At 43.1% G+C, this 13,841-nt stretch overlaps 11 protein-coding genes across 11 annotated transcripts, besides 1 other annotated feature; 6 read left to right on the forward strand and 5 right to left on the reverse strand.

Moving 5' to 3' along the window:
- Nucleotides 1-352: 352 nt before the first annotated feature.
- KLTH0G16324g (resistance to Congo red protein) lies at nucleotides 353-1,096 on the reverse strand (the record flags this gene model as incomplete). The annotated part of the gene is made up of 1 exon (XM_002555698.1): nucleotides 353-1,096. One exon carries the CDS (start codon nucleotides 1,094-1,096, stop codon nucleotides 353-355), a length of 744 nt encoding a protein of 247 aa, XP_002555744.1.
- A 121-nt stretch (nucleotides 1,097-1,217) lies between these two features.
- Nucleotides 1,218-2,525, forward strand: GPI18 (GPI-anchor transamidase GPI18; the record flags this gene model as incomplete). The annotated part of the gene is made up of 1 exon (XM_002555699.1): nucleotides 1,218-2,525. The coding sequence occupies one exon, from the start codon at nucleotides 1,218-1,220 to the stop codon at nucleotides 2,523-2,525; it is 1,308 nt and encodes a 435-aa protein (XP_002555745.1).
- An 832-nt stretch (nucleotides 2,526-3,357) lies between these two features.
- Nucleotides 3,358-4,770, reverse strand: COQ1 (trans-hexaprenyltranstransferase; the record flags this gene model as incomplete). Its single annotated transcript, XM_002555700.1, has 1 exon — nucleotides 3,358-4,770. One exon carries the CDS (start codon nucleotides 4,768-4,770, stop codon nucleotides 3,358-3,360), a length of 1,413 nt encoding a protein of 470 aa, XP_002555746.1.
- Nucleotides 4,771-4,872: 102 nt separating this feature from the next.
- On the forward strand, nucleotides 4,873-5,727 carry RER2 (ditrans,polycis-polyprenyl diphosphate synthase; the record flags this gene model as incomplete). Its single annotated transcript, XM_002555701.1, has 1 exon — nucleotides 4,873-5,727. The coding sequence occupies one exon, from the start codon at nucleotides 4,873-4,875 to the stop codon at nucleotides 5,725-5,727; it is 855 nt and encodes a 284-aa protein (XP_002555747.1).
- Nucleotides 5,728-5,882: 155 nt separating this feature from the next.
- On the reverse strand, nucleotides 5,883-6,494 carry YRB1 (Ran GTPase-binding protein YRB1; the record flags this gene model as incomplete). Its single annotated transcript, XM_002555702.1, has 1 exon — nucleotides 5,883-6,494. One exon carries the CDS (start codon nucleotides 6,492-6,494, stop codon nucleotides 5,883-5,885), a length of 612 nt encoding a protein of 203 aa, XP_002555748.1.
- Nucleotides 6,495-6,583: 89 nt separating this feature from the next.
- On the forward strand, nucleotides 6,584-8,920 carry KLTH0G16434g (alpha,alpha-trehalase; the record flags this gene model as incomplete). Its single annotated transcript, XM_002555703.1, has 1 exon — nucleotides 6,584-8,920. The coding sequence occupies one exon, from the start codon at nucleotides 6,584-6,586 to the stop codon at nucleotides 8,918-8,920; it is 2,337 nt and encodes a 778-aa protein (XP_002555749.1).
- A 144-nt stretch (nucleotides 8,921-9,064) lies between these two features.
- Nucleotides 9,065-9,198: a sequence feature (Centromere Klth0G).
- A 552-nt stretch (nucleotides 9,199-9,750) lies between these two features.
- Nucleotides 9,751-10,121, forward strand: ECM15 (Ecm15p; the record flags this gene model as incomplete). The annotated part of the gene is made up of 2 exons (XM_002555704.1): nucleotides 9,751-9,792; nucleotides 9,849-10,121. 2 exons carry the CDS (start codon nucleotides 9,751-9,753, stop codon nucleotides 10,119-10,121), a joined length of 315 nt encoding a protein of 104 aa, XP_002555750.1.
- A 139-nt stretch (nucleotides 10,122-10,260) lies between these two features.
- HTB2 (histone H2B) lies at nucleotides 10,261-10,659 on the reverse strand (the record flags this gene model as incomplete). The annotated part of the gene is made up of 1 exon (XM_002555705.1): nucleotides 10,261-10,659. One exon carries the CDS (start codon nucleotides 10,657-10,659, stop codon nucleotides 10,261-10,263), a length of 399 nt encoding a protein of 132 aa, XP_002555751.1.
- Nucleotides 10,660-11,177: 518 nt separating this feature from the next.
- Nucleotides 11,178-11,576, forward strand: HTA2 (histone H2A; the record flags this gene model as incomplete). Its single annotated transcript, XM_002555706.1, has 1 exon — nucleotides 11,178-11,576. The coding sequence occupies one exon, from the start codon at nucleotides 11,178-11,180 to the stop codon at nucleotides 11,574-11,576; it is 399 nt and encodes a 132-aa protein (XP_002555752.1).
- A 198-nt stretch (nucleotides 11,577-11,774) lies between these two features.
- On the reverse strand, nucleotides 11,775-13,001 carry RMD1 (Rmd1p; the record flags this gene model as incomplete). Its single annotated transcript, XM_002555707.1, has 1 exon — nucleotides 11,775-13,001. The coding sequence occupies one exon, from the start codon at nucleotides 12,999-13,001 to the stop codon at nucleotides 11,775-11,777; it is 1,227 nt and encodes a 408-aa protein (XP_002555753.1).
- A 113-nt stretch (nucleotides 13,002-13,114) lies between these two features.
- Nucleotides 13,115-13,726, forward strand: NHP10 (Nhp10p; the record flags this gene model as incomplete). The annotated part of the gene is made up of 1 exon (XM_002555708.1): nucleotides 13,115-13,726. One exon carries the CDS (start codon nucleotides 13,115-13,117, stop codon nucleotides 13,724-13,726), a length of 612 nt encoding a protein of 203 aa, XP_002555754.1.
- Nucleotides 13,727-13,841: the final 115 nt, after the last annotated feature.

The following is a 13,841-nucleotide window of genomic DNA, read 5'->3' on the forward strand; positions in this document are numbered from 1 at the left end:
GTGCTAAGCACGTCGATGAAAATGTGCCGAAGCACATGAATAGTTCAATCACTGACTTATATAGTGAAAATTCTTAAGATCGAGATCAAACAGCACGTGATATAACAAAGCTGAGCACTAACCACACTTATAACCCTTAAAAACAAATAAAGCGATCTGAGTTGCGGCGCTCCATGCTTATATACCTTATATATACTCCTTGTGATACTAGAGAAGAACTTTGAAGCAGACACACGCTCGGTCGTACACACCACTACAGTTTCATGGCTTTTAGTAGGCTTCCTGAGCTTGTGGCCAGCACATGCAGACCCTACAAGTCCGCGTTACTCACTTGAAACCCGGAAATAACAATCTAGTGCCGAGGCGCTGCCCTTTCAGATACGGGAACCATCTCATGATATTCGGTTGATTCTTGAGCAATGCTGGAGCTACCGTGAGTAATTGTGGTTTCCGTAGGCCCGTTGTGAGGAGCAACAGGTGGAGCTCCATAGTAATATTCATTAAAATCTCGAACATTGTCAACAGCCTGGCAGGGCGTGTCTTGGCCTATCCTCGTGGTTGCGCGGGGCGGATACTGAAGATCACTTGCGTTGAAGCTCGTCGCATCATCGACCGGAGGCGGAGGACCCTCTTCAGCCTTGTTGTTAAAATGGAAAACTCCTTGATTATCGTAGTACCCTAGGTCGTTGTCGTTTGCAGTTTCTGTGTAGGGAGGTACGTAGTCTTGTGTCGAGCCTCGAAACTGTCTCTCAGATTGACGATATGTTGGGGGTGTAAACCAGGCCGTGCCTGGTATAGGTCGTTGGCCTCTATTGGTTCTCTTGCCATTCAACTTGATTGCAGTGAAGGCAAGGACGGCGAGAAAGCAGAGGAAAAACACAAGAAGGATCCATCTTCCCCAGATCCACTGGTTTCCGCAACTAAAACCGAAGCATCCATTGTCCGGCAGAGAGCTTTCACTAGCCCTAGCGTAGAGCCTCACCTTATCTGGAGCCAAGTTTCTCTGAACTAAGGTCGGTGGCGGAACGCGCATTAATTCGAAGGGAATGGTGAAGGTCCTAGAAAGAAGTCTGATTGAAGGCCATCCGGGCATCATTTCACGAAGAGTCGCTTATTAAGGTATTTTTCACATCCGGCTATAAGTTCGTATATATTGATTTCGGTTGTAGAACTATTTCTGATGCAACTTGTAAACAAAAAATTTCAAGCTCACCGCGATGATCTTACCATCTGGCAATATGAGTTTAGGGCGGATTTGCCTTTTCTTTGCAGGGATCAAAGCTATACAGTTTTTCATAGTTCTTGCTTGCCCAAAATCTCAATTCGATACATCTACCAGCCTTCTTCTTGAGCGGTTTTCACACCAAAGTCAAACTCAGTCATGGTTGAACACTAGGTTTTGGAACAAACTTTTATCTTGGGACGCGGCTTACTTCCTTAAATGTGTGATTGTTGGTGGCCCAGAGTTTGAGCACGAGAGAGCGTTTTCTCAACTTTGGTGTCAGATAGTGCGGCTTTTTTGTGGCGATAACTTTGAGTTATACCATGTAATAAGGACGGCGGTGGCCTTGGAAAATTGCATTCATTTAACCTCAGCAATCTTGCTGTATTGGTTGACGGCTAAAGTCTTCAAGACAAATACTCTAAAACTTCACCAACGAAGTCGGCTCGCACTAAAAGCTGCCATGCTTTTTATCGCGAGCAGCGGAACTGGCTTCTTTTTGGGATTATACTCTGAGCCTCTTTCAACGCTGTTATCCTTCACTGGTTTGATCGCGCGTGAATACGCTGTTTCTTATGATGTGTATGGAAACCTGCGGAGTTCATTACTAAGATGGCCTCTGTATTCAATCATATCAACGGTGTGCTTCACTGCAGCAGCCGCAAACAGACCAAACTGCATTCTTTTAGGGTTGGTTTATATCAATGACTTGGTGAGCCTCTTAAAGACGAGAAGAATTCTCCAGGCTACGTTCATGCCTCTGCTGAGTGGAGCTTGTATGCTTAGCTTCTTTTTTCTGCAGCACCACATTCTCCCTTACCAGGAATTCTGTCCCGAAAGGGGGGAATGGTGTCACAAAACGGTTTTCGGCTTACCAGTGACTTATCAATCATTATATTCATTTATTCAAAGCCATTACTGGAACGTGGGTTTTCTGAGATATTGGACTCTGAATAATATACCAAACTTCTTGATTGCACTGCCTAACTTCGTGGTTATGTGGTTTTCAACGGTATACTTTTCAATCCAATACCCTTGCTCAAATCTCAAACCTTTGATTCTATTGACTAAGGTTTTTCTGATCGTTTTGCTGCTGTTCGCCCATGTTCAAATTATCAACCGAATCTCTTCGTTCATTCCTTTGCATCTGTGGTACATTGCAGATCGCTTGAATAAATCAGCTGTAACGAGCAAAGAAGAAATGAAAGGTGACGACAAGTTAGTGAAATTTTATATTCTGTGGCTTATTTTTTGGATTCCTGCGCAAACTGCTCTTTTTGCCTCGTTCCTACCACCAGCATAGGTGGAAAGTAAATGCTGGCGTTTTTGTGGAAAGGTTTGTGGAGAATGGTATTTCTGCGTTTAAGTTGGATGTCTGGTGAAAGCCGATTACTGTTTCGCGATATCCTATATGCAAATGGATTTCAGACCAGGTACGCACAGTGTGAAATCCTCCGATACAGTTGTAAATAATAAGAGAGCAGGGTTCGGTTTGTTGGCCATACTCAGCGGCAACAAATTCGTTTTATTTCAGATTTTGAACAATAGTTCCTGTAGTCCAAGTCAAATGTTTCGGCCGTTTTGCAGCGGCTTTGAAAATTAAAATTGCAGAACACAAACCACAAACCATAGCCAAGGGTTTGGAGGCTTAACTTCTGGATCCGTCCTGATAGAGAAAAGCCAGCCTCATAAAACTTTATTGATACATCTCGAAAGATTGGCGCTCTTGGCCTTTTGATGGCAGCAAAAGTGGTTTTGTGAAATAAATCAACCGTTTTCTAGTTTATTAATCTACCCCAGAGAAAATCATTGTCTAGTTTCAAACCCTTTTTTTCGTTGAATCACAATAAATTCAACTACACTGAGTCCTTGAACTGAATATTATCTGAGTTTCTCTCGGAATTCGAGATATAATTTGTGATTACGATAGGTTTTGAGGATAGGTACAACCGCCGCCAAAGAAACTGAGTTGACTAACGTCAGAAGAAATCAATGGATTAGAGGAATGTGTCTGAACCCAATGCGAGCTCCGTCAACAATTTCGGTTCCTATAAGACGAGGGCGTCTTGTTCTTCTACCTATATATCAAACAGAATGTATATTTACAGATTTAATCGAAAAGTGGTTTCTTATCGTCACTTTCTCCTTGTTAAAATGCTGTTAGTCAAAAATTCAAGGGCAGACCGAGCGTCCGATTCAGGCAGGGCAGCGCGCAAATTAGCCAATGCACGATCTCTATATTCATAAGCGAGTTCGCGAGTTTTCTTAACTCCTTCGTATTTGGCAACAGCCTCAGCCGTACGCTCAACATCCCCTGGTAACGAGAAATTACGCTGAATTAGAGGACCCAAAGAATGATCCTCTTTCCAAGCATACAAAACTGGAGCGGTCGCAATTCCAAGCTGGAGGTCTGCGCCTGCAGGTTTTCCTAACTCCTTAGCAGATATCGTGAAATCCAACATATCATCAACTAACTGGAAACAAATTCCGAGGTTTTTGCCAAAGTTATAGCATTCATCAACCACTGTTTCCTGAGCACCCGATAAAATTGCTGCAGCACGGCAAGACTTGGAGATCAGCGAAGCAGTCTTAAGATAAGTTTTGTGCAGATAATAATCGAATGCAGTGTCAATAACAATTTCTTGCGAGAACACCGCGCCTCGCTCAACTGGTACACGGTAGTCATGGGTAGGGTTTGTTAGCTTTGGAGATGGAGGCGGTATTTTTTGTGTACCATTAGCGACCGTTGTGAGATCGCTATCAACTGCAGTATTCTTCAATTGCATAAACTCACCCTCAACTAAGTTTGCAATACTATTAGATATCAATTCAACAACTTCTGGATTGCGGAGCCTTGAAATCGATACTGTCGCTCTTCCTAACAAAAAGTCACCTGCCAGAACTGCCATCTTGTTTGTAAAAGCAACGTTACCGCTTGCGCGACCTCTCCTCGTGTCTGAATGGTCTATGACATCGTCATGTAATAACGAAGCGGTATGAATCATCTCAACAATTTCAGCGAGTCGCCTCTGTTTTGGCAAGATCCCTCTTTCTCTATCAAAATCTTCAGGTAAAGGCTCCGGGCCCTTCGTCAGTGGGTTTAGTGGTTTTATACCATGGAGAATATGGAGTGGTGATATGCTCTTTGCTGGGTGCTGAAATAGCAAAGACTGTGGTGGCTTTGAGTATACTGGGTCTTCTGGCACATCAGTGTTGTCAACAGTTATCCTGTTTCTTTCCTCGATTGGGATCTCAGCCAGTGCTCTCGAAAGTAGTAGAACTAGCATGGGACGGACTTTCTTGCCCTCCGCTTCAAAATAATACCCGGTGACTCTGTTCAATGTTGGATGCCCCGAGCCCATCAACGCCACGATGTTTTTAGCCAACGTGTTCATCTCCTTTGATACCAACGAAACTGGATTATTCAACAATACTTTTGGGGTAACCAACCTAGCAGCCGTCTCCAATGCGGTAGCGAAAGAGGACTTAGAGCGTACATATTCCAGGATTCGGACCCTCCCAATTGAAGCACTACGTGAGAGAAGCATTTTCTTCGACCCTAATATCTACCTTAAACTAATCGTTCAGCTCGTCAAAATTTTTTGAATTCATTTGACATTACTCGATCAAGGGAAAAGCATAATAGGGAAATGACAGAAAGCAGCAGCTTCCCCGGTGCCTCCCAAGTATTGACGTTATGCAAGAACATTTTCTCCAGGATTATCAAAGCTTCAGATAATGTTCCTCAGCATGTTGGTCTGATCATGGACGGAAATCGGCGCTGGGCCAAACTTAAGCATGTTGAAATAAAAGAAGGTCACAATGCTGGGTTTCATAGCATGAGCAGAGCTCTGGAACTTTGCTACGAAGCCGGCGTTAGCACTGCTACCGTTTTTGCCTTTTCTATTGAAAACTTCAAAAGGAGTTCAGCGGAAGTGGACTCGTTGATGAACTTAGCGAGAAGTGGAATAAAACAGGTTGTGCAAAATGGAGAAATGGCTCAAAAGTTTGGGATCAAGATCAATGTTATTGGTGATAGAAAACTGCTTCCCGATGATGTGCTGCGAGAAGTCGAGGCGGCCGAGACGATAACAAAAGACAACAAAAGAGCTGTACTGAACATATGTTTTCCCTATACAGGGAGAGATGAACTTTTACACAGCATTAAAGAAGTTGTGCAGGCAACACAGCTTGGAGACCTGGCCAGCAGTGACATCAACGAAGCTGCAATTGACAGACATCTTTACACTGGCGGGTCCCCCCCTGTCGACCTTTTAATTCGAACAAGCGGAGTCACAAGATTGAGTGACTTTTTAATATGGCAGGTGAGCCGAAGAGACGTTGTTATTGAATTTCTAGATTGTTTATGGCCGGACTTTGGGTCTAGACAAATGGCATGGATCTTGCTCAAATTTGCCTTCAGTAAGAGTTACGCAACTGGGGAAACCGATCCGGAGGACTACGATGTTGAAGCTAGAGGATCACCACTCAAGAAGCATGTCTGAATAAATTGAGATCCGGGAGACTAGCATGCAACAATTTCAGAGATTCCGAACGGACTTCGCCTTTGAAAAGTTTGGGCCATATATCTCAATAATTGAAGTGTATTATTTTACATATATGCCTTCGGAATTAACCACATCTACGTAATTTATCCGCTTTATTTCTTGTTGATGGTCTGAGCCTTCTCGAACTCACTTTTAAACTTGTCAGCGTTTTCCTTGTTACCAAATCTGATCGCAAAAGTGAAGGCCTCAGGACCACCCTCGGCAACGTCAGCAGTACAAGAGTAGACCCACGATCTGTCTGAACCGACATTTGGCTTCAGAACGTACTCTGGGGAAATGAAGTGATTAGCGCAGACCTTCAATGTTTTGTCTCTTCTCATCAAGAGTCTGACCTTTTGAGTTTCCTTGTTCTGCAGGAATTTAACGTCACCAGTCCCTCTTTCTTTCCACTCTTTAGCCTCAGAATCAAATCTGAACAGTTTTGCCCTAACTTTGAAAAGAACGTCTTCATTTTCCTCCATGGTCTTGACATCCACCTTCTCCAGTGTCACAACTGGTTCGAAATGCACATCAGGGGACTCAGGAGCTTCCTCCTCATTTTTCTTGGTTTCCTTAGCTTTTGCGTCATCCTTCTTCTCTTCGGTGGATTCATTTCCTTCTTCCTTCTTTTCAGCCTTTTTCCCTCCAAACATCGAAAACACAGCAGAAGTTGGTGGCTTAGGAACGGAACCCTCCGCCGATTGAGCCTTGATCTCTTCAGACATAGTTATTGTGTGCGCTGATACCAGATGCTGGAGTGGCAAAGTTAGCGATCAAAATACAAAAAATTTTTAATGGAAAGAGATATGTCGTGATGTACGTGAGGCTAATCATATATTTAGCTTTGGCTTTGGGGATACATTGTATATCGATCACAGTTACAGTAATAGTTCCTAGCAACCACTGCATTCGTTGTAATATGGAAGGGGAATCTCGTGGCACCAATAGGCACCACAAGCGCACTAACTCGCTTGACCAGTTTGCAGATCCCTTTTCTACTGCTGAAATCTATTATGGGCCAGAAACAAATCCCTCGCAGAGAAATGACAAGGGACTTAATCGAGTTAGAACAATGAGTGTTATTGGTAATTCGTCACCATTCAAGTTAGAGGACTATGCTAATCTCTCTATCAGAAGACGTGGATCAGAAGATGATAGCTTCAGAAGTACTAGGGGACGTCGGATGTTCTTCATAGAAGACGTGGACACAACTTTAGAGCAGCTCTTGAACCGTGAAGACACTGATAAAAACTTCCAGATCACTATTGAAGACACTGGGCCTAAAACTATCCGAATCGGAACTGCGAACTCAAATGGCTACAAAAACGTGAGCATTTGGGGTAACTATGTGCTCTCAAATCTGCTGCAAGAACTGACGTTGGCCAAGAGTTTTGGCAGAAAACAAATTGTTTTGGATGAAGCTAGGCTGAATGAAAATCCAGTCAACAGGCTAGAGAGATTGATCGAAACTCAATTTTGGAAATCGCTCACGAGGAGAATCGATCTTTATAACGTGGCAAAGATAGCGTCAGACAATAAAATTGACACCCCAGCAGCAAAAGTCCCAAGAATTTATGTCCCTTATAACTGTCCAGATCAGTACGAATTTTACATCCAGGCATCCCAAGTTAACCCAACTTCCAATCTTGACGTGGAATATCTGCCCAAAGATATTACCCCAGAATATGTTAAATCCATTAACGATAGACCAGGACTTTTAGCCCTTGCCATGGAGAAGCACATGAACCCAGCGACTGGCGAAGAAGTCATGTTTAGTTATCCATATGCAGTCCCTGGTGGTCGATTCAACGAACTTTATGGTTGGGATTCATATCTCATGGCGCTAGGACTTTTGAACAGCAACAAGGCAGATGTTGCAAGGGGTATGGTTGAGCACTTTATTTTTGAGATTGAACATTATGGGAAAATTCTCAACGCTAATAGAAGCTATTATTTGTGCAGATCTCAACCACCCTTTTTGACGGACATGGCACTCAAGGTTTTTGAGAAGATGGGAGGCAGAAACAACCAAGATGCAATTTCCTTACTTAAGCGCTCATTTGCAGCAGCCATTAAAGAATACAAAACGGTGTGGATGGCATCGCCAAGACTGGATGACGAGACAGGACTTTCTTGTTATCACCCTGATGGACTCGGGATCCCTCCCGAGACTGAACCAGGGCACTTTGATGGTTTGCTGACCGCATATGCCCAGAAATACAATGTTACTATTCCTCAGTTTAGGAAAATGTATAACGACGGCGAGATTGAAGAGCCTGAGCTTGACGAATACTTTTTACATGACAGAGCTGTAAGGGAATCAGGACACGATACTACGTACCGGCTTGACGGTGTTTGTGGTCATCTAGCAACTGTCGACCTAAACTCCCTGTTATACAAGTACGAAGTTGATATTGCAGAACATATCCAACAATTTCACGACGACGACTTCGTGGATTTACTAGGAGAGCATTCTGACTCGAGATATTGGAAAACACAAGCCCTGAAGAGAAAAGGTAGAATGGCAAAGTATCTGTGGGATGAAGAAACCGGATTTTTTTATGATTACCATATTAAATTCAAAGAACGTATGACCTACGAGTCCGCGACCACATTCTGGGCATTATGGGCAGGCCTCGCCACAGATGAGCAAGCTGTCTCTATGGTAACCAAAGCTCTACCAAAACTGGAAATGCTCGGTGGCCTAGTGTCTTGTTCAGAGAAGTCACGAGGCGAGGTTTCGATTGACCGGCCAACCAGGCAGTGGGACTATCCGTTTGGTTGGGCTCCTCATCAAATCTTGGCTTGGGAGGGACTCCATCGGTATGGCTTCCGCGGAGAAACCAAGCGTTTAGCTTATAGATGGCTATTTTTGATGACTAAGGCTTTTGTTGACTATAATGGAATAGTAGTTGAAAAATATGATGTCACGAGGGGCACGGATCCTCATAGGGTTGAGGCTGAGTATGGAAATCAAGGTGCGGACTTCAAGGGTGTTGCTACCGAGGGTTTCGGTTGGGTAAATTCAAGTTATGTTTTAGGCTTAAAATACATGGACACTCATGCCAGAAGAGCGCTGGCATCTTGTATTTCACCTGACTCCTTTTTCGCAAACTTGAAACCTGAGCAACGGGAAACATATGCCTTGTGAGCCAATATAGTGTGCTTATATAGCTGTTCACTAACGTTTTTATTCTAAGGTATTTTTCATTTCTCTTACAATTGGATCGTGATTTGCATGCGGGTTTCCTTGAATTATCCGATAAATACGTAAAAGATCTTAAAAAATATATTTATCATATGGTCATCTGACTTTAATTTTATTATTTTTGAAAATAAACTTCAGTGTATTCCAAAAAAAATGTATAACAGTAAAATTAATATACTTTTGAAAATTATTTATGTGATTATGAGCTCCGAAATATTTAAATATTTTTTAGGGCAGGATTCTTGGGAGGAAGAGGAAATAAGGAATCATACTAACTCACTTCCTAAACTGGATAACTGGGGCCTCGTTCAGTTGTATCTACTATTATAAACAATAGAGGGGCTGGAACTCCATTAATAGGATTGCTGGAGCTTTCGGCACATCCCATAGATTTAAAATTACAGTTTTATTCATTACTGCTATTGTAGAAGTGTATGGGCGCATTTGCTTGCTGCTTGTTTAGTAATTCAATAATCTACACATGATCATAGTATTCGTAACCTAAATGTTATAACTCAGATGTAAACAATAAAAAGATGCCCGTGTAGCGATGCCTGCTGTACACATCATTTCTTGTTGAACCAGTGAATGTAGCTAGAGAAGCCGTATGCAATAGCATTCATCCATCACGGCAAGTTCATCGTTAATTCTATCTGGCTTCTCCGAAGGTCTCTTTCACGTGACGTAATTTATAACCCATCAAACGAGAGTAGAATTAGGAGACTTTAATTTCATCGTGACAACGCATCCCTGTGGACCGAAACAGAGTAAAAATGGTCAAAATTGCTTGCCTAGCAGACGTTTGCATGGTTCCAGTATGTGCAATACAACTCTCATAGGGTTCCAGGCTTGTTACTAACAATTTTCATAGTTGGGAACCGCATCTCCAAGTATTTCCGACTTTGTCGCTGCTATCGAGAAAAAGATTCGCGAGAGCCACTTGAAGAGCACACTCCACAGTGCTGGTACAACAATCGAAGGCCCATGGGATGAGGTCACCAACCTCATTGGCGAAATCCACGAGTACGCTCACGAAATTGGTTACGTCAGAGTCCACACTGACATCAGAATCGGAACGAGGAGCGATAAGGTCCAAACTGCCCAAGACAAAATGGATGTTGTCTTAGAAAAGCTAAGTAGATGAGGTGCCCCTTCGTTACGTAGCGACATCCAACATATATTAAATTGATTGCTAAATCTATTATACAAAACCCAAATTATAATGTTACACTGTAAATGACCCACATCCTATCTTAGAAAGCTTGCCAGCACACAGCCTTGGCTTAGGCCTGGGTGGAAGAGGAGTATTTAGTAACAGCTCTTGTACCTTCAGACACTGCATGCTTGGCCAACTCACCCGGCAAGATCAGTCTAACAGCAGTTTGGATCTCTCTGGCAGAGATCGTTGATTTCTTGTTGTAGGCCGCCAATTTTGAGGCCTCAGAGGCAATTCTTTCGAAAATGTCATTGACAAAAGAGTTCAAAATCGACATCGACTTCTGCGAGATACCAGTGTCAGGATGTGTCTGCTTTAGGACTTTGTAAATGTAAGAGGAGTATGTTTCCTTTCTAACCTTTGTTCTCTTCTTGTTAGCATCGACGGAAGACGCAGTCTTTTTGGCAGCTGGCTTCTTTTCAGCGGGAGCCTTAGAGGCAGGTTTCTTTTCAGCTTTTGGGGCCATTCTTGTGCAGTATATTTAATTGTTTGATGAACACTTTCCGAATCTATCATGTCCTCATAGGGCACAAATAGCTCCTTTTTATACGTTTCTCATATTTTTGATTATTCGTTATTGAAGCTGAGTCGAATTTGTTGCGACACGCGAAAACGCGTTAATGTGGTTTCCCCACCCTGAATATGCGGCGAAAATTACAGTCCAGGAATTGGCCTCACATTTACTGCTAATTCCCCTAATTCTTCCTGCGACCATCCCAAAAAGGAAATCGGAATATTTGAGTCCGGATACCGTTCTAGTATATTCATACAGTATAATTTGTTCGCAGAACAGTGCGAAAATTACAGTCCAGTTAATAAGATCAATTAGTCCTCCGCAAGGACCAGTTGAAAGATGGAGATATAAAGATAAGGCTCTATACGCTCTTGTCCTCTGGGTAAATATCGTGTAAAATTCTTAAATTTTAATTTGTCCAAGCGCGAGTGTTCGACAAATAACATCAAGAATCCTAATAAATATCAATAATGTCCGGTGGTAAAGGTGGTAAGGCTGGCTCTGCGGCTAAGGCTTCCCAATCCAGATCTGCTAAGGCTGGTCTAACGTTCCCAGTCGGTAGAGTACACAGGCTTCTAAGAAGAGGCAACTATGCCCAGAGAGTTGGTTCTGGTGCTCCAGTCTACTTAACTGCCGTCTTGGAGTACTTGGCTGCCGAAATTCTGGAATTGGCCGGTAACGCTGCTAGAGACAACAAGAAGACCAGAATTATCCCACGTCACTTGCAGTTGGCCATCAGAAACGATGACGAACTTAACAAATTATTGGGCAATGTGACTATCGCTCAAGGTGGTGTCTTGCCAAACATTCACCAAAATTTGCTTCCAAAGAAATCTGCCAAGCCAGAGAAGGCTTCGCAAGAGTTGTAAGCACGTCTTTGACATATGTCTATCGCCTCTCGTTTTCGCTTGGTGTGAATACGAGAGAACTTGTACTATAAAGTTGGATTACAGGTTTATCCCAATTTCAAATTGTATATTAATTAATTTACATTTCCATTTGAAACAATGTCTTTACATGTGTTCTGGTTTCCAGGTCTGTCATCAATGTGTTTGCATGCGCGTAAGTTAGCGAGCTTCTGAGAGAAGGTCCACGACGATATTTATGAGCGAAATTAAAACTTCAACCCCGACCAGCACTATGATGATAAATTCCAAGTATTCTTCGTGTGAATGGCCAAGCTGCTCCTTCAGCATCTGAAGAAGATCTGAGATGACCTCTAGCCTTTGATTGAGCAACGCCACTCTTTGATTGATTTCCAAATAACCTCTTGTGGCGTGGTATATGGGCTCGAGTTGCGGCTCTGACCACATGATCTCAGGCGAATCCAGCACCGACCCATGTAGGTTGATGTTGATCCTGAGAATGAAGAGCTCTCCTATGCTTTTCATAATATCCGCCTTACCCATGGATACCTTACCGCTCGATGCGATTTGCTGAGGAATGTCTTGAGTATCTTCTATCGTGTTATCCACTAACTCTTCGAATAGCGAGATCTTCACGCTTTGTGCAATAGCATGGGAAATGGAAAGTTTAACCATATAGTTGGATCCATCCCTCAATGTTATGAAATCGTTGTAAATTCTGGGCTGATAGCTTTGCGTAATGTAGTAATTGAACTGTTCCACTTGCACATCCTCCTCTGCCAGTTTCTCTTTCTCAAACTTTTCAACATCATTCAAGAACGCCTTCTCCTCTCGTTCGGTGAAGCCCCACATGACGATAACACCGTACTCAAATATGAACAAGTCTGGTTGTTTGTCGCTGACATTGATTTCTCCTCCCTCGTCGTCCAACCTTATTACATCTTCGTCTTTAAATCTTTTATCTCCTCTCCAATCGGTGTAGATGAACGGGGTAAATAAGCACTCATCAAATAACTTTGGATGGGTATGGTGCGCTTTCTTGCAGCCCTTCAACCATCGTACCAGTTCCTTCATATTGTATGCGCTTGATGTACAGTACGCGGTCACCCTAGGGAGAAGGTGCCGTTGACCCTTTCCTAGCTTTTCGGCATCTCTCCGGGCAGGGGTATCAGTGATTCTATTGACCTGAGAATAAACGTCTCGGTCTGCGTTACCCAAAAGCAAGTCTTCCGGTCTATTAAATGGTTCTTCGGGGAGGAGTTTCAACTTCTGCGCTGTCCGAGAGGTTCTCTGGGCGCCAATCTTGGAAGCCTTAGGAGCATTTAATTTGTTTCCTTGAACAATGGGGATATCTGCGCTTGGTGAGTTCTTCGAGCGGCCTGCTCCGCCTGTAGCAGCCAGTAAAGGCTCTCGTTCTGGCCGCGACATACTACTTTAAATATCTGAACTTCGCAGTGAATGAAATTAGATAAATTACATTTTTTCATAATTCACAAACACAGTCGGACAAACTTACGGTGAAGGTTGAAAGCGACCAAAATATGTCGGATGCTGATCTAAAAAGGTCACTAGGAGATCTGCAAGAAAGCAACCAAGTTCTGGCTTTGGCAGTCCAAAGGACAAGGCTTGCCGTCAAGCGATTACGTCTCGAATACGGCACTTTACTGGAGAGACTAGAAAGCCGAATTGATAAAGACCCCGAGCTGTGTTACGAGGACCCTCTTCCATCTCTGGAAAGCTTTAAGTCTCAGATATTAGAGGATGCCCCAAAGTCAAGAACTAAGAAGAAGAAGGGCAAAGAGAGGGATCCAAATCTTCCCAAACGCCCAACCAACGCTTACCTTCTATTCTGTGAAATGAACAAAGAAAAAATGAAACAAAGCTCAGGCGCAAACGACGTGTCCAAAGCTCTCACAGATGCATGGAAAGGTTTAGATGAAAATGCCAGAAGACCATATTACGATTTATATAATGAGGACCGCGACCGCTATCAAAGAGAAATGCAAGCATATGCACAAAGTAAGACAGAAGATCGAAAGCCGTTGAAGAAAGGAGAGGAAGAAGATGAAGACGAAATCGAAGAAGATGATGATACGGACGAAACTCAACCGGACGTAGATGCAACGACAGACTTGCCCACAAGCGAGGCTTGAATACGAACTTCTCAAATAATAATCTATCTACGGACCTCGCCGGAATCAACAACTCGCCATGCCTCATTTGATTCAGCGCAGCATTAAACTACTTGACCTTTGTACAATAATTATC

This window comes from Lachancea thermotolerans (genome assembly GCF_000142805.1).
Source record: "Lachancea thermotolerans CBS 6340 chromosome G complete sequence".
NCBI lineage: Eukaryota > Fungi > Ascomycota > Saccharomycetes > Saccharomycetales > Saccharomycetaceae > Lachancea > Lachancea thermotolerans.